The following is an 18,049-nucleotide window of genomic DNA, read 5'->3' as shown; positions in this document are numbered from 1 at the left end:
TTGAAAGGAAGGTATTTAGTATGCCAGTCCTTTAGCCCCAAAACCATACATCAATCCTTCTCCAAATGCAATGGGCTGCTGCTCTCCAGCTTCATTCCACATCAGCCCCAGAGGAACCAGAGGTGGTCCCAGGTAAAGATTTGGCCTTTCTGACCATCTCAGTTCCTTGGTGTGGGGAACGATAATAAATGAAATAATAATGAAGACACACAAGAATTGTGAGGATTGAGGTGGCTGCTGAGAAGCTAAATCATCTAGTTCTAAATGAGTGGCAGCAGTAGAAAACACATCTCCCAAAAGGCCAAAACTAGGATATGAATATTTAGAGTCCCTCTAAGCTATGTGGATACCCTGACAATTCCCTGACTTCTAAGTAAGCTGATATTCTAACCAAACCACTCTCCAGTGGGTTTGGGCTAGCTCTGGCCCAAAAATGTTAGAGTTAGATCAGCATGGGGTTTTTTGACCAGCCACACACAGCACTTCATCTCTCAGAAGGGTCATCTTAGCTCTCAGCCACCCCAGCTGCTGCAGGGTGAGATGTTGTGCTCTACCACTTTCCATGCTGATAAAAAGAGCTCTTAAAAGAGATTCTTCAGCTAAAAATGAAAAGCCTACCACAGGAATGATAACTTTATCTTACCTTTGGGTCCTGGAGGTCCAGGGAACCCTATACCTGGCTGCCCAACAGCACCTTTTTCTCCTGGCAGGCCAGGTCTTCCTGGAAGCCCAGGATTCCCTTTGTCACCTTTGGGAAGTGAAAACAAGACAGGTGTTAATACAAAGTCTGGCTTCTGGGGAATGGAGCCTTGATGAGCATCAGGGGAAGATGAAGAGGTACCTTGGGGCCCAGGGAAACCAGGTGGCCCAGGCAGACCATCTGCCCCAGGAGGTCCAGGGAGCGGCACAGTTCGTCCTGCTTCACCCTTTGCTCCTGGAAAAGTCAAGATGCATGAAGGACAGGAACTGATGGAATTAAAGAAGGCAGTTTCATGTAGCCAGCAACATTAGTCCATCCATTACAACTGATCTGTTAAAAGGTTTCTTTGCAGAAGATGCAGAGAAACCAGGATGCACCTAAACCATCCCACTTGACCCAATAAATTCTTCAAGAAAACTTCTCTCAAAGATTAGAGAAGAATTAGACTGCTGAAAGCAAGCACTGATTGAAATTAGAATTGTAGAAAATTAGAAATTAGAAAGAAGATATAGAAGAAATAATAATAATGATAATAATAATAATAATAATAATAATAGAAATTAGAAAGCCTTTTAATTTCAGTCCTAAATTCCAATGATCCTCTAAGTGGTAACACTTGAAGGGCACAATTTTTCTTTTATTTATGATTTATTTAATTTTTTTTTAGGCATACTATATCATTACCTGGTAGGCCTGGTAAACCTGGGGTCCCAGCAAGGCCTCTGTCTCCTTTGTCACCAGGGAGCCCTGCAGCACCTATCCCAGGAGGGCCAGGAAAACCTCTTTCACCACGTACTCCAGGGAATCCAGGTTGGCCAGGGGGGCCACGTTCTCCTTTCAAACCAGTGGTACCCTAATTTTTGGAAAGTAGAAGTGTATTTCTTACCTATCTGGCAAGAGAGAACACGTCACCCTCTCTCTTTGAACATTTTGGAACTTGGATTTAGAACAAGTATCTATAATGCTGAAAAAAAGTAGATTTATCAATGTGTTCAATGGAAACAGAACTGGGTTCCATGTAGAATAGCACATGGAAATCACACCTAGTGGGCCATGGAGCTAACTGGACCATGTTGGCTCTGCTCCCAGTGGTGGATCTGGGAGCAGATATGACCTTCACATTCAGCTCCACATCCACATCAGCTGAACTCTCTGTCAGTGCAAGAATCTGAAGTGTTAGTTTCCACAAGAAGAGAAGTGTGCTAGAACAGAGTGGAATCTTGTCTTAACTTCTGCTTGGCATAATGCATGTCCTTAAGCATCTCCAGATACCACCTAAATCAGCCACACTACTTCAAGATCAAGCTGTGAGAAAGGGAGAAAGGAATAAAACCATTATCCACGCCCACAACTTTGTGGGGGGAAGTTGCCTTGCCCTAAAGTCCTCAAAGCACCAAGCCATGCTGAGCACATCTCAGTCAGACCACTTGTGTGCATGACACGTGGAAAGCAAGAGCCAAAATCTAACTCTGAAACAGCCTGTTGTTGAAGGACCATCTTCCTCACCACTTCCAAGGCAACTGGAGTCTTCCTCTGAGGAAGAATGAACTACTCAACTTAGATGAGTTCATGAATGATGAGTTAGAGGAGCTAATGATTAGTGAGTTCCACATAAGATGTGGGACAATTAATGAGGCAGATAAACATAAAGAAACACACTTACTGCTGCTCCTTTTGGACCTTGGAGACCTGGCAATCCATCCTTTCCTGGTCTTCCTTCTCTTCCAGGAGTACCTGGCTGTCCTGGGAAACCAGGATCTCCCTTCTCACCTTTCAGGATAGAATCATAAGTAAAGTCTCCTGGTTCTCCTTTTGCCCCAGGCCTGCCCATAAGTCCTGGAGCACCGGGGGGGCCCTGAAATGTCAGAAATTCAGATGTCACCAGTTGCCCAACCAACCTTTCAACTGATACAAAATCTTCAGAAATTAAAGAGTAGACCCAAATCAAGTCAACTTTTGATTGAGGAGGTCAAAGGAGAACATCTCCCAAGCCACAGCAGTGTGAGTAAAGAACTAAAGCAAATCTTCTTGCCTTGACCATTCTGTGATTTGCTGTATTACAGCTCTCTCAGTTTAGATGGTGCTTATCATCTTACACCACTTACATGGAAAATACAGGTCATGCCACCAAAAAACCACCCTGACTTTTCAAGGGACTCCTCCCTGGATTTCAGTTGTCCATATTTATACAATATCAGCATGAAGGCAAAGGAAGCTTTTTAAAAAGACATTTTCAGAGTTGAAGTGTCTGCCCCAACCCTCCAGTGCTGAATCCTCTAATTGATGATTCTCTTTCTTTCAGAACCTTTCAAATCAACCATAATATTAATCAGGTCTATAGAACATCTACGAAATGAAATTAATTGTCTTATGAGAATCTCAAACCTTATTTGCTCAATTAAGGCTAATTAAAGGTTGAAGGCTTCTCCCTGGGTGGTTTATTTGTGACATTTAGCTGACAGAAATACACTTCCCTTCATTACTGATGTTCATTGATATTGTAAAATTAACCACCACAGTCAGCTGGCACTATCACAACACTACACACATCCTTGGAAAGGAGTTTTCTAAGCTCTCCTGGGAAGAAATTATCCATCTAATAATATACCTATAGGGTTTCCCAAATTCCAATTCTTCCCTGCTTATTTTCTAGGACTTAGATGAACTTTTCTCCCAGGAACAGCCTCTCTAATTCCAAATGAATCAGAGGGGAGTAAAGTGGGCTTAAAAGAATTCAGAACAGCAGCCAGACCTTGACTGATGAGGGACATGAACAGAATTTATGAGGCAATAAAAGGAAAATATAAAGGTGTGGCAAAACACGTGCTGAGAACAAAAGCCAGGCATGAAAAAAAAGCTTAAATACCTAAAGATGTCTTTTAATTTTCTCCACTGTTTCTTTCATGGATTACATTGATATTAGAGTCAATGCACTCACTGAATAACATCATCTTATCTGTTGTGGTGGAAATAGAGCAGGGACTCCAACTTTTGTTGGCTGAATTCAGGCATCTAGGCTTCATTTATACCCAGGGGAGAGAAACAGATTCCTTCAATAAGGAATCCATACAAGTGGGCTGGTTTAACTTCAGAGCCTTCCTTTATTTCTCCAAAACTCTTTAGCCCTCCTGTTAACCAATTATGTTTTATGGACTGTTCAACACGAATTTCCCAAAATTCAAGCTGCTGAAGGATATTCAATGCTACTCTTGGATTGCTCACACCACACTAGATGGCACTGTCTCTCAAGGTATATGTACACAAAGACTTCTTGAAATGATTCACAAGATTCTGCTTCCTTTGAACTCCTGCTTTTTACCCAGCTCCACTGCTGAGCTTGCTCAGCCAGAAGGTCACGGGTGCTGCTGAGCTCATACCTTGGGCAAAAGCAGAAACAGAACCCCTTTCTGACAGCTCTTTTTCCTCTCCTACCCCAACCTCAAGGCTTCCTAGTTTATTTTGCTAGGCACAGTGGCTTCATTTTATCATCTAACTGGTTTTAAACAGCTATTGCACAACAGGACTCAAGCTCAGGTGGGTTTTGACATCTCCTAGGACACACAGCACTTGGCAAGGTGTTACTTACAGGTACCCCTGGAAGACCATCAAGTCCAGGTAAGCCTCTGTCACCCTTGAAGCCTGATTGTCCTGGAAAACCTTATCAGAGAGACAAAAAAAAACCAGTCCTATTTATTACATGCTTTTACAAACAGCCCATTGTATGTGAATATTTTTGTGATCCTTCTCAAAGTGTTCACCTTCCATCCCAACTTACATCAGAATAATGCTGCTAAACTCACTGAAGTTGTCTGGATTAGTGGGACAAAAAATTACTGATTTTATTCTACCTGCTGTATTTTTAATTTTAGCCTACATAGTTAATTCTCAAGTAATTAATGATTTTTTTACCTGCTGGACCTGGTGGCCCTTGTGGTCCTGGAAGTCCAGGTGGTCCTACTTTATCACACAGGGCACAGGCTTCACCTTTGTCACCTGAAAAAAAATCCCCAACAAAACTAATGAAGAACAGTGAAAAGATTTAAGACAACTGCAAGCAGGTGGACTCAGGAGAAAATATCAATTTAATATATTTTATGTTGAAAAAATCCAAATACATGTGCTACTTCTAATTGTGTGCTTCAAAGAGAATCTATCAGCAAACTGACATTCTTCAATAATTTTAAAAGAATGGCATGAAAAAGAACTTAAGTCTTATCCTAGGGATAATATTTAGCACAATAGTTAAAAGGGACCAGGCTGAAGAGGATCAAAGCCAAGAAAATAAATATACACTGGGTATAGAAGAAATAAAAAGATTAAAGCAGGAAGAAAAAGGAAAGCAGTGAGCAGAACAGAATTAGGAAGGTTCAACCATTGTGTGAATGAGTTTAGCTCATTTTTTCACATGTCCATGTAGCCCATGCTGCTAAAATGCCTGGCTGACAGTCCTGTTTAGAGGGGTTCCAATTTCAGCTTCAGTTATAGTCATATATTCATAAACCATTTCCATTCCCAACTCCTCGGCCCGTCCCTAATTCTTCATTTCAGAATTCCCATCTTAAATTGCCATGAAGAGTTCCACTGACACCTAATGAGGCTCAACTCAACCCCTTCTCTCCTTCCAGCTCCTCCTTCAGCCCTGAGCCATCCTTTAGCACCTCCCAGCAATGTGGAGGTGAAGTGAAAGGGAAGTGAGATTTGTGTCAGCCACCTCAACGCACAAAATCCTTCTCTTACTCATCAGAGACTCAACAAACATCTTCTGTGTCCATGGAGTATTTGTTTAATTAACTTTAAGCACACTTTCTCTGCATCCAGCCTGAGTTGCTCATCCTCTTTACATACTCAAGCTCAAATCACTTTAAAACTGATTCTGTTTTTGCTGAGGACTTAGCAGTGTTGCCTTGATGGTTGGACTTGATGATCTTGGAGGTTTCTTTCAACCTAAAAGACTCTATGATTCTATAAAACAGTATTACCTTTCTCTCCCATCTCCCCAGGAAATCCATCTCTTCCTGGAAGTCCAGGAGTCCCAGGGGCACCAGGTTCTCCCTGCTGGCATTGATCAATTCCATCTGCAGTGGAAGGGCAAGAAAAATAGGATTCTATGATTCATTTGACAAGTAAAAGTTTCCATTATAGGGCAGCAGCTATGAATGTCCCAGTCTCAGCTATGAAAACTGCTGTGAGTGAAAAATTGCTGATTTCAGCCTGAAGAGAATGAAGAATACAGATTTTCTGAAAAAAAATCATTAAATAGAGTTCTTTGCAACCTGATTTTTGTTTTCAATGTTTTAGGAAACTTTCTAGGTCAAAAGCAGCTTGGTAACATCTCTTTAAATTCTTCACACTGATCAAGCTTCCTGAAAACAAGGAACTTTATAAATTAGGAACTGAACTAAGGAACAAATGAGAATATTTAGCAAGCTTGATATAAGACTACAAATCATGCTTGCTCTATTTGATGACCCAGCACAGGTTCTGATCCAATACACTTTGGCATCACTTTGGTCAAAGCCAGCAGTCAAAATGTTCATGTGAAATCTGGCAAATGACAGTAAAATGAGAATTGTTTCCCATTATGCACTTGAAGAAAGCTAAAGAAGCATCTGGGGAAGGGGGATAATTAAGCAGTGACAGAAATATGCTGTATGGAAACCAATAATTGCTCTCATTTTTAGGGGAAGGCAAGATTTAGGTATTTATTTCTGTATTCTAGGTGCTGGATTTAGTACTGCTTCATCAGCAAAGACAGGACAAACTGGGCATCTTCCATTGGTTTTGCACTCAGTAGTTTTGGTTTATTCCACAAAGAAGAATCTTCATTTCTCTAACTTCAGCCTACCTGATCTACTGTAACAGTGACAGAATTCTTGATGCTGAAACAACAATTCCACTCACAGTATCAGTATCACTTATAGCCAAGGTTTTACTTCAATAGAAGAGTTAAAACATCAATTATAAGGGGCTATTAAGCATCCACATGTACTTTTTTCATTGCCTCATTGCAGGACAAAACCAAAACATCTTTCTCTTTAAAGATGTTTTATCAGAATCTAATTACACATAGCTGTATAATGTTGTTATCATCACTACTGGTATTACCTGGCACATCACCACTAGCTTTTAATTTACCTCTACACCCATTCTCCTTTAAGATAATTTCATTATACAATTAAAACTTCTGGCTTAGTATCTCAGCCTGCAGTTCTTATACCTGTTAGATAGAAATTGGTGCTTGGAAACTGTGACACTCAACAGCTATCTTCTGTGTTAAAAACAATATTAGTATCTTATTTTATTCATTGAAAATCTGCAAATACCTCTAAGTCAGCACATCAGGACACAGAAGAAGCCAATATGGATTAAGGTCAATTATTTAGTTATAATTATTAGAGTCATAACAGTTATATATATAGTTATAGTTATAATATCATTTAGTTATTTAGTTACTAACAATCCACAATAATATTTTGAAGACATCTTAAAAACATCTATTTGGCAAAGATTCCTTGTCTTAATAAGACAGAAGTTGCTTGCTGCCTCATGGAAAAGCTTTTAATTGGCCTGTTAACAACCCAGAAATGCTGTAGATACATCCTGATTATATATTTTATAACCTTGCCTCTTTTTTCTGTTTTTTTTTTAATGAGCAAGCAGTGTGAAACCCACCAACCCAGCAACCCAGAGCTTCACCCACCTGTTACTCCTGGAGGACCTGGTGGGCCAGGCAACCCTGGGGGACCTGGGAAACCATCTCTCCCAGGGGGTCCAGGTAAAGGGAAGCCTGGAGAACCCTTTTCCCCTTTTTCACCTCTCTGCCCAGGGACACCAGGTGATCCCACCCTGTCTGGAATCGGTCGACCTTTGGAGAGAGTAAAACTTAGATGAATAAAGTGACAAGTGAAGAGACAGTAACAACACAGAAGCTTCCATTAGGTTGCAGAGAGAGATGGAGAAACATTAGTGCTGAATAAAAAGGGGGCTGAATTTTCACTATTGGTGATTAAGACAAAATTGAGATCACACCTCTGCTTTTCTGAGATTTAACTGAACCAACTTTTCCTGCATAATAAATAGTGGCAACACAGGAGTTACTTTAGTTATTACACTTACAAACCATTGCAGACTTTCTTATCTCATAATAAATGAAATCTTAAACACATCTAGCCAGGGGCAGTGTGTCTAAGAACTTCAGAAAATAAAGAAAATAGATAAGAAAATAAAAATAAGTATTTAACAGTACTAGCAGATTTCAGGAATGTTGAAACTGAAGCTGTTTGGAGGAATAATAAGCCAAAAACAGGCAATAAAGAGAAGCAGTTTAACAGCTGGCAAATCTCCTTTGAGCTAGTTGTACAGTTTCACAGCTCTTCATACTTTAATGAGTTATTTCAGTTCATAACTCACTAGACTGGATCCCTAAATCATTTTGAGCCTCCTGCAGCATTGCAGGGAGATCTGACAGTCAAAACTCCACTTCTGTAGGGTAATGACAGACTAAGAGCTACCATATAATAGGTTTATACAGCCTGGGGTACATAATATCACCTCCCTAAACTCTGAAAAATCCCCTAGAATCTCTCTGACCTTGGCTTACATTAATTTCATATTTAGCTCACTGTCCAGGTAGAAAAAAGGAGTTCTGTCAGTAGCTGAGAACTGGCAGCAGGTAAGGAGAACATCTCTCAGGAGTCTTCACTCAGGAATGACACAGAAAAAAATCTCAGTGACCATAAATTCCTACCTGGAGGTCCTGGGGCTCCTTGGATGCCAGGGAAACCTTCAGAAAGAGAGGTGTGCTGTTAGGCAATGAGGTCAGTAATGCCAATGTCAGTGAACTTCTAGCTCTTATTGCTTAAGGACATATTACAAGCTAGCGTGCCTTGAATCAAAGGTTAAATTAAATCTTCTCTAGATATCTGCAAACAACACATTTAGGGAAAGGGCCCTGCTGTGTGTCATCTTCTCCACTGAGCTTTCATCCACAGGGCAAGGTCTGTAACTGGGGAAACAGGAAAGAGAACGTTTGGTTTTCTCTGTTTCCTGAAATTTTCCAAATGCTACAAGCCAACTTTCAGATTAAAATTTAACTAATTTAATGCTCTTAATGCTTATGTTGATTTTCATCTTTCTTAAATGTCATTGGATTACTCAACTGCCATAAAAACAGATCCCAGATTATCCTTCTCCACCCTAAAACTGAAAGACAGTCTCACCTATGACAAGAAGCAGCCTACAAACTACAACAAAACCTAATGACCTGAAAGCAATTAAATACAACAAATAACTGGAGCACTTTACTGTCCTGCAGAGCTCACAGATGAGGCAATTTTCATTTTCTTTAATAAGAAAACTCAAAGCATACCTCCATGAAAAAAAAAACCAAGACAAAATTCATACCTTTTTCACCTTTTTGACCTTTCAGCCCAGGCAAACCCGAAACTCCAGGGTCTCCTTTTTCCCCAAAGGTATCTATGGGTCCAGCATCTATCACCTGCATGACAGGACACAGACCAGGACACTAGAAACACACGACTGTGCCCTCGTTTGCACCTACATCCTCTTGACCTGATGGCACACAAGTCATTTTGGTTTGGAATAACCCTTTGGAGCAGTTTGAATCAGATTTGCCATTTCAGCAGCAAATAACTGCTGGGAGAGGGTTGGAGTTGCTGAGGAATTAGTACAGAAAATAAGTATTTCCTATTCTACCACAATTCCTTCAGTAGTAGGAATATGTGGAGATCTTCATGGCACCTTTCTGAACAAGAATGATGCTAAGAAACCTCAGTGTGGTCCAAGCACTGACCCATGAGGTTTGTTTTACCTTTAATTATAAAATACTCTGTTCTGGCCATTTTTGCTAACACTGACCTGAGCTGACCTAAAAGACATAAGCATTGACAATAAAATATTCAGGAAATGTGCCCAATTTTTGATATCAAATAATCAGATGGAGGGAATTATCCTCCATGTAGGAGAGGCAGCACCATCTATTTATTGCTGAATAAGCAATTTTTTATTTGACATATTAAAAAGATTATATATAGACTGCAAATCTGACAGACTTACTCTTTTGAACTCTCTTTTTGATATTTTGTATTGATTAAGAGTGCCTATCATTTTCATAGTCCAAAACACTTGAAATTCATATTCTCCAACAGCTCCCTTCCCAAATTTCAAACATACTGCAACCAATTTTGGTTTCCATGAAGAAAAAATGAGGACATGAGTGGTTAGGATGAGACCACAACATGCAAAGTCTCTTTTTTTCCTCGTTGTTTCAGCACTTTGACTTTCACAACATGGAAATTTTCATTGAAGTTTAAAATAAAATGAATAAATTTATTTTACTTACTCTTCCTGGAGGTCCTGGAAAACCTCGTTCACCTTTGTCACCCTAAATCAAAATACAATTTAGAGTTTCAATCCAGATCAGATTTTCTTCCCCCTAAACCAGGAATTTCCTTAGCAAATGAATACTTTGATCATGGATTCATACAACTTCCAAATGGGAAGTGCCTGGACTTTTATAAGAAGAAAGTAGTTTGCAGGCTTGTACTGCTTTAAACTTTGTAAGGAGAAACTGGAATTTTTAGGAGAGTATTTTTACAGATGCTGGCTGGGCAAAGAGCTTGTGAAAATAAAGTCAATTCATGTAAGGGATCTAAAATTGAGATACCTAAGCTACCTGAATTTTGAATTTTCCTGGTCTCTGAGGGATGACAACTCAGGAATATTCATTTAATCTTGCTTTATGTGCACTCATTTCTTCAAGGCACATCTTTAACTCCTCCTCCTGGGTGACACCAAACAAGAGGCCACCACTACTCACCTTTGTGCCAGGCTCCCCAGGTCGTCCTGGAATCCCAAACCCACCAGGCAAACCCTGTGTGTAAAAGACAGAAAACCCATAAAACATAAATACAGTTGTCTCTTAACTCTGGCAGCATCAAAGTTTTTCATTTTCAAACCAGTCACTAATTCACTGAAAGCAACAAGTTCAAGGAAATGCTTCAGAAGGTCAGAAAATGTCAACTCTTTGTAAGACAAAGGCACTTCTGTTGTTTTGTATGTGAAAAATAGTACCAAAAAAAATCAGTAAAATACATACGGGGTCTCCTTTGGGTCCTGGATCACCATCTTTTCCAGGTTTTCCCTGTAAAATACCAAATTCCACTCTGTTTAAAGAGACAACCACATAAATGCAACTTCCAAAGACAGTGGGTGAAACACTAGGACAAAGCAACCACTGCTGTAGAGCAGAGGGTGCAAGGTAGGTAAACTGTCATGACCTAATGCTATGCTACTCAACACCCTACAAGCTGCAGAATTAAACAAAATCCTCTAAATCTGTTCCCAGATCCTGGAATAACAAGGATTTCCCAGTCCAGAAAGCTTCAAGATAAAAAATATCAGCAGCACAAGAAAATGGAACCAGACCCAGAAACTTTTTTTCTTCATAGCAATCCCTTTCTATCTATCAAGGTAGGTAAACTGTCATGACATAATGCTATGCTACTCAACACCCTACAAGCTGCAGAATTAAATGAAATCCTGTAAATCTGTTCCCAGATCCAGGAATAACATGGATTCCCCAGTCCAGAAAGCCTCAAGATAAAAAATATCAACAGCACAAGAAAATGGAACCAAAGCCAGAAACTTTTCCTTCATAGAAATCCCTTTTTAGATAGATAGATAGATAGATAGATAGATAGATAGATAGATATGCTCTCCATCCTCACAAAAACCTTTATTCATAGACATTTGGTGGGTCACCTTCAGCAGAAGGCTTTGGAGAGTGGCCCTGCATCAGATCTCATGATAATCTAGTGGTAAAACCCAGTTCCTCTAATTGGAAAGCTGCAATTTCAAACCACAAGGTGGATGACAACCTAGAATCCAAGCCCACCTCCTCCAGGGCAAAATGATTCACTACTAGACCACTGTGTTAGCCTAAAGAGGGGACTAGATTGCCCTGAGCTCATCAACAGCTATGTGATAAAGGACCTAGTGGGACTTGCCAGCATTCCCTTCCTCTTCTCATGGGCTATGGAGTGGCACCTTCTAGCCTAAGGCACTGGAGGCTTTGAGTTGGTGTCCCAGTGCTTAGACTGTATCCATATCAGAAGCAGTAAGAGTAGGTCCCATAAACCCAAGAAAAAGTAAATACTTAATACACAAAGCCTGCAGTTTAGTCCAAAAAATAATCCCAGCAATTTAGGTAGAAAAATCCATCTTAAACAATGCAGTTGAAGGATTACAAACAATACAACAAATGTGAACAGGCCACCACCATCAAAGTGTGCAGCTATGGAACTTTATAAAGAATAGGTTCAGGTCTTTTTATATGATTAATTAAAAACAGAAATCTATTAAGTCAGGAGAGTCTTCAAGCATACAGTGGTTTAATGGTTTCTACATTATTTAATTCTATGAAACTAGAATACCAGCTCTTTATCTCTGCTCATAATACACAAAGCCTGCAGTTTAGTCCAAAAAATAATCCCAACAATTTAGGTAGAAAAATCCATCTTAAACAATGCAGTTGAAGGATACAAACAATACAACAAATGTGAACAGGCCACCACCATCAAAGTGTGCAGCTATGGAACCTTATAAAGAATAGGTTCAGGTCTTTTTATATGATTAATTAAAAACAGAAATCTATTAAGTCAGGAGAGTCTTCAAGCATACAGAGTGATGGGAAGGAATCATATGGTTTAATTCTATGCAATTAGAATACCAGCTCTTAACCTCTGCTCATCCTTCAAGCTTCCTCTTAATTTCAGAAGTGATTTAAACACAACAGCTATATACAAAATAGCTCAGAAATTTTGTTCAGGGTGCTCTGCAGAAATGGAAAGCTGTATTTTGGAACAATTCAAAGACTCTCTGGTTTCCTCCAGAAATTCTAGGCCAGCATTTCTACACTCTTCCAGCTTTCAAGACCTCATCTAAGAGTAAAAACACATATAGGATGGCAAAGACAATCCCATCACACATCTTTACTGAGAGGATGACAGAATATTTGATCTTTGTATAGTAGAGGGGTAGGTTTTATAATTTTTAGATATAAAATTGACCATGGGACATACTGGTACTACTGGACATTATTCCTAACCTTGACTTCTACACCTGTCCTACAGCAAAACTTGCTCGTTTAAAATACACCAGATTTGATGTTTCACTAAGGGTTTCTATGTTTAATTGGATTATGGAAACAATAAAACAGTTTTAATTGTGGTGCTGATAAAGTTGAACATACTTACACGTGGACCAGGCTTCCCAGGTTCACCCTTTTCTCCTTTGAAACCAGAACCTGGCAATCCCTGGGAAACAAATGCAGGGTGGATTAAAAACACTGCCAGATTCTAAAGCAAATTCCCTTTTACCAAATAGCTATAATCAGATTTATCACATTCTTCATCATTTTTATACTAAAACCAACAAAAAATCTACACAATACTTACCGGGGCTCCTGGTTCACCCTTTTCACCTGGATCACCCTAATGAAATAATTGTTAAAACATGTTATTAGTAAGCAAAATTATTCATTTAAGATGCAAATTGTGAATTTCTTCATGTCTGCAAAAGCACATTTAAAAACTAAGTAGCACTCAGATTCCATTAACGTGATTCTGTATTTGAAAAGTCCAATATAAGCTCCTTAATTCAAATTTTTAGAATATCTGGGTTTTACAAGATGATGCTTATCAATCCTCCTTCCCCAGAAAGTCCTCTGCTGCTGTGCACTACTTATTTATCTAGAAATGCATAATGGCTTATCATTTATCACATATTTGTCAGAGAAACTTCTAGAAAAACAACCAAACTTCATTCCTGAAGTAAAATAGAGACTTTTTGAAAAACAGGCTGTAGGGGACAATATTTTTCCTGTTTTACTTCTCTTTGCTAATTCTTATTGATCCTATCTTGATGAAAAGTGCAAGATGAATCATTTAAAGTCTCACCTTTTCCCCCCTGATGATTTCACTCCCTTTTTCCTTCATGTGTGGTGCTGGTCCTGGGGGACCTGGGGGGCCCCTTACTCCTTGTTCTCCCTGTCAACAGCAAATCCAGCACAGCCCATTGAAAACAACACTGAGAACAAACATTACTGAGATGAACATTAAAGAGAACTACCCCTCACTTTTAAAAATAGAGCCAAAGAGTTTTATTAAAACCTTATTTCAGCAAAATTAATCAGAGAGAGGGTTGCATACACAGTTGTAGGAGACTCAACTGGATATTGGGTGACAGAGATTGCCCTGAAGAAGGATCTCTGAATCTCCTGCTAGGGTGAAGATTGATTAATACTAAATATCAGAAACATATTCAATTATATATTGTGATAATATGAAAGATTTTTAATGCCTCCTTTAGGAGGAAAGAGATTAGAAGGAATGCAATGGATGCCTGCACAGCAGGGTCAGAACCTCACCTCCTTATATAATACACTATTTTCTATATAAAATAGAATTTTGTAGAGTAAATCCTCTACAAAAAGCCCTGATACACTTCTGTCAAGCAGGAACTATTGCAATACCATCATTATTTGGCTAAAGATAAACCTGAGGAGTCCAGGAAATCTCCACATCTTTGGCCAACATTTTTGTTGACCCAAGAAATATTAGGATAAGGAGTTAATTTCAACAATGTGTCACATCCAAAATTAAACCCAGTGTGCTCTGAAAACTGCTCCTGGTTGAGTTAAAACACAGGAAAAGGGAACATTGGAAAGGTCTGCTTCAAAAGTAGACACTACCAGACCAAACTAAGGCAGACAGAGCCCTACAACAATTAATTCTGATCATTCTGGACAACAGATTAAATCTCATCCCTCAGAACTAAACCAATTTCAAATAAATCTCATGATTAGTCCTAATAGAAATAAATGTTTCCAGATCTGCCTACTGCAAACTGAAATATTTGGTATTAGTGATAGCTGGAAAACAGGATTAGGACCTAAATTAATAGCAGGGATCACAAAATCACAACCCAAAGTCTCTCAATGTTCATGACTTTTGTTTATTTAGGTGTAAGTTACAGATTCATTCCAGTCTCCCAAAAATGATAACACTGATTTTCTCCACTGATTGATTCCAATGGTTTATTTAAAACAAAGTATCAAGAATATTTCTATAGAGAGAGTTGTTCTCTAGAAGATTTTCAGGAGACTTACCTTTTCCCCTTTGGGACCCTGAAAGCCCAAGCCCATGTAGCCCTGGAAATATAAATTACACCTATTTAGTCAATTTTTATCAGCACTGAAGGTGTCCACATATGAAGGTGCTGGATGCATGGCAAAAGAAAGGCTATAAAATTCAAAATATGTCTTTCAAATGCATGTGTTACACAAATAAATTATTATTTCCTCTCCTCCCTGCTGCTTTTAGTCCTGCACCACAGCAATTCATGAAAAAAAAATAGCTAGAATGAAATTTATCAGATCAATTTATTGTCAAAATGCTTTTTTTCCAAGACTTTATTGAAAATTTTGATATTTTTAGATGAGTTGAAATAATCACAGAACACTAATTCCCACTGATTTGTTCAAGTGAGATAACAGATCTAAACAAACTGGGAAAAAAAAACATTAAATGTGTTAAATATCTCACTTTATGATGGCCATTAAGATATAAAAATAGATCCTAAAGTGTCAAAATACCCACTCCTTCAGCACTGTTATTTTTTTCACATTTCTGGGGATCTGGTGTATCAAATAAATACACAAAGAGACTTAATCTTTATAATAAATAAGAGTCTTACCTTCTCTCCTGGCAGTCCTGGTGGCCCTGGGGGACCCTACAAGAAGCACATTTCAGTATATATATATATATAGCACAACAAATCATACCTTAGTCAATAAAGACAGCAAAAAAAAGCAAATATTCTCATTAAATCAAGATGTAAACTCTTCTTCTCTACTCTCCATGGCCCACAACTTAGAATAAATAATTAAAAAAAAAACCCAGAAGCTGTCTGAGATATCTCATCAGACTTTGATGATAATAAGAGCATTGGATCAGCACCTAGACAAGAGACAATCAAATAAAAAACCTTCTACAACTTGCCTAGAATAAAGCCCTATAAATAAAGTCCAAATCACTAGGAGGGAAGACTTACTGGTTCTCCTGGAGGCCCCATTGGCCCCATTGGTCCCTGAAACCCTGGAGTTCCAGGTGGACCCTAGGAAAAAGGAAGATGGCATCATTAAAAGTTGCTCATTTTAGGATCCTGCTATGATTTTAAGGGAAGATCACAGCTATTCAGACATCAGTTAGACTTACAGGTAGTCCAGGTTGGCCAGGAAAGCCTTTATCACCTTTTAGTAAACTAGGAGGTAAAAGACCAATCACTTCACCTGGATCTCCCTATAATAAGAAAAGAAAAGCATCAAAACTGGAACATCCATTCAAATACATGAAAAAAAAAACAAATACTGAGTTGAGAGGCAAGTTGGGGCTATGCAAAGCTGGGAATCATTTGGAAAGCTGACTTAAAAAATAGTCTTTTAATTTAGCTGATACATAGCAGGAGATATTATAAGTGAAGACCTTAATTGCCTGATGTCCTTTCAAACTACCTGAAGAGACTCCAGCACCAAATCTCCCTTCCTACCTTTATTTCCTCTCCTGTAATGGGTGATCAGAAAGATTCTCCCACCAAATCTATCACTACTACAGTGCCACCACACAACTGGAGCATCTGACCTGGCTTCACAGAGCTGTGGTGCTCTCACAATCTCTTTTCCAGGCTGAGATCTTCAGTTTTACACCTGATTTTGACATAAAAAGCCACTGAGGGCATCCTTTTTCTTCAAAAAAGGATTCCACTTTGTCTTATTTTAGAGAACAGTTCCAACTGTTATCCATTTCTTTATATATCTTTTTTTTAATAGCAAAAGATCCCATTTTTCCTGTGTTTTTATACAAAGTTGCAGCATTTTAAGTGTTTTTAATTCAAGAGTTCTGTACCTATGCCTCAGGAAGAAACATTCCAGTACTTCAGTGTTTATAGATTCATGGGAGAGGAAGCAAAAAGGGGATGCTACAACTTCAGTCATGACAAATCTGAGATTCTATTTCAGTTTATATTTAGCTTTGCTGTGGTTGAGACCCAGCTGGGAGCTGAGCACCACGGGGCTGCTCCCTCATCCCCACCCACCCCCTTGAATGGGAAGGAGAAAAGGAATCAAAAACCAAAACCCCGTGGGTTGAGATGTAGAGAATTGAATAGAACAATGCAAAAGGAACAATGAACAACAGGAAGAATAATAATAATAGTCATAAAACAAGATATAAAGCAAGTGACACAAAGCACAGAGCACCACCTTGGCTTTGAATGGCAACAGCACCATTGGCATTGTCCACCCAAACCTGGGCCTGGCCAGCCCACCCCAAGTCTGTGACATCAGTATGGGTCATCAAACCCATGGGTTTGGGCTAGGAAAGGGCAGATTTAGGTTAGACAGTAGGAAAAAGTTCTTCAGTAGGAGGGTGACAGATCCCTGGAATAGGTTGCCCAGAGAGGTGGTGGAGGCCCCATCCCTGGGGACATTCAAGGTCAGGCTGGATGAAGCTCTGAGCAGCTTGATCTAGTTGGAGATGTCCCTGCTGATGGTGGGGGGGTTGGACTAGATGACATTTGGAGGTCCCTTCCCGCCCAAACATTCTGTGATTCTATAAAATGTCAAAATCCAAACAAATGGTTGAACCTCCAAACCCACCTAGATCTTTACACCCATCTGGGTGGCCACCAGACTGTTTAGACAGAATTAATGACATGTTCTCCTTTGTTTTCTGCTCCAACCCAACTTGCAACTTTAAGACCTGCAGGGAACAATAGTTTTGTTTAATTGTTACTAACTGGAGGTTGCCCCACTGCCTTTATTAGTCTTACAGAGTGTAAAGTTCACCCTAATTCTTATTGTTAGAAGCAGCAGAGGAGCACACAGAGTAAAAAGTACCTTCATTCCAGGAGGTCCTGGAGGTCCCTGTGAAAAAAGACATATTGGATGTTATTGTTCCTCAGTGTTGTGTATTTTACCCCCATGCTCTGTATCATTTCACACAGTTATATTTACATTTCAAGAAGAAAGGTTGAAAAGAGTGAATTGACCATAAAAAGAATCTACTTACTATGCTCCCAGTCAGTCCTGGTAAACCTGGGGGACCTACTGGACCTCTCTCACCCTGAGGGAAACAGAGAAATTGGGGTTTTTTTAGGGAACATATGCTTGAGAGATGCTTTTATTTCATCACAGAGCTGCTGTTAGAAACATATTCAAATGTCACCTTTGTGCCATTACACCCTGGGATCCCAGGAGGACCAGGAGGGCCA

At 39.3% G+C, this 18,049-nt stretch overlaps 2 protein-coding genes across 2 annotated transcripts in view; both read right to left on the bottom strand.

The window, feature by feature from the left end:
- Positions 1 to 676: 676 nt before the first annotated feature.
- Positions 677 to 9,203, bottom strand: LOC103780507 (collagen alpha-1(IV) chain-like; the record flags this gene model as incomplete). The annotated part of the gene is made up of 9 exons (XM_008948195.1): positions 9,104 to 9,203; positions 7,401 to 7,565; positions 5,680 to 5,775; positions 4,610 to 4,693; positions 4,287 to 4,357; positions 2,364 to 2,555; positions 1,497 to 1,553; positions 842 to 934; positions 677 to 748 (listed from the first exon to the last, which is right to left on the bottom strand). Coding segments are annotated over exons 1-9 (930 nt in total), but the record flags the coding sequence as incomplete, so codon positions are not given.
- An 854-nt stretch (positions 9,204 to 10,057) lies between these two features.
- Positions 10,058 to 18,049, bottom strand: part of LOC103780506 (collagen alpha-1(IV) chain-like) — a gene marked incomplete at its 5' end in the record, with an annotated part of 9,823 nt that continues 1,831 nt past the window's right edge. The window contains 12 exon segments of the mRNA XM_008948194.1: positions 10,058 to 10,103; positions 10,539 to 10,592; positions 10,818 to 10,884; positions 12,972 to 13,035; positions 13,177 to 13,212; positions 13,678 to 13,767; positions 14,889 to 14,930; positions 15,833 to 15,895; positions 15,997 to 16,080; positions 17,676 to 17,702; positions 17,848 to 17,901; positions 18,004 to 18,049. The exon segment at positions 18,004 to 18,049 is cut by the window's right edge and continues 23 nt beyond it. Of these exon segments, the coding sequence (XP_008946442.1) occupies positions 10,058 to 10,103; positions 10,539 to 10,592; positions 10,818 to 10,884; positions 12,972 to 13,035; positions 13,177 to 13,212; positions 13,678 to 13,767; positions 14,889 to 14,930; positions 15,833 to 15,895; positions 15,997 to 16,080; positions 17,676 to 17,702; positions 17,848 to 17,901; positions 18,004 to 18,049 (673 nt within the window).

Source organism: Merops nubicus, unplaced genomic scaffold (genome assembly GCF_000691845.1).
Source record: "Merops nubicus isolate BGI_N331 unplaced genomic scaffold, ASM69184v1 scaffold17079, whole genome shotgun sequence".
Taxonomy (NCBI): domain Eukaryota; kingdom Metazoa; phylum Chordata; class Aves; order Coraciiformes; family Meropidae; genus Merops; species Merops nubicus.
Note: the sequence above shows the minus strand (reverse complement) of the source record. Positions and strands in the feature narration are given on the sequence as shown.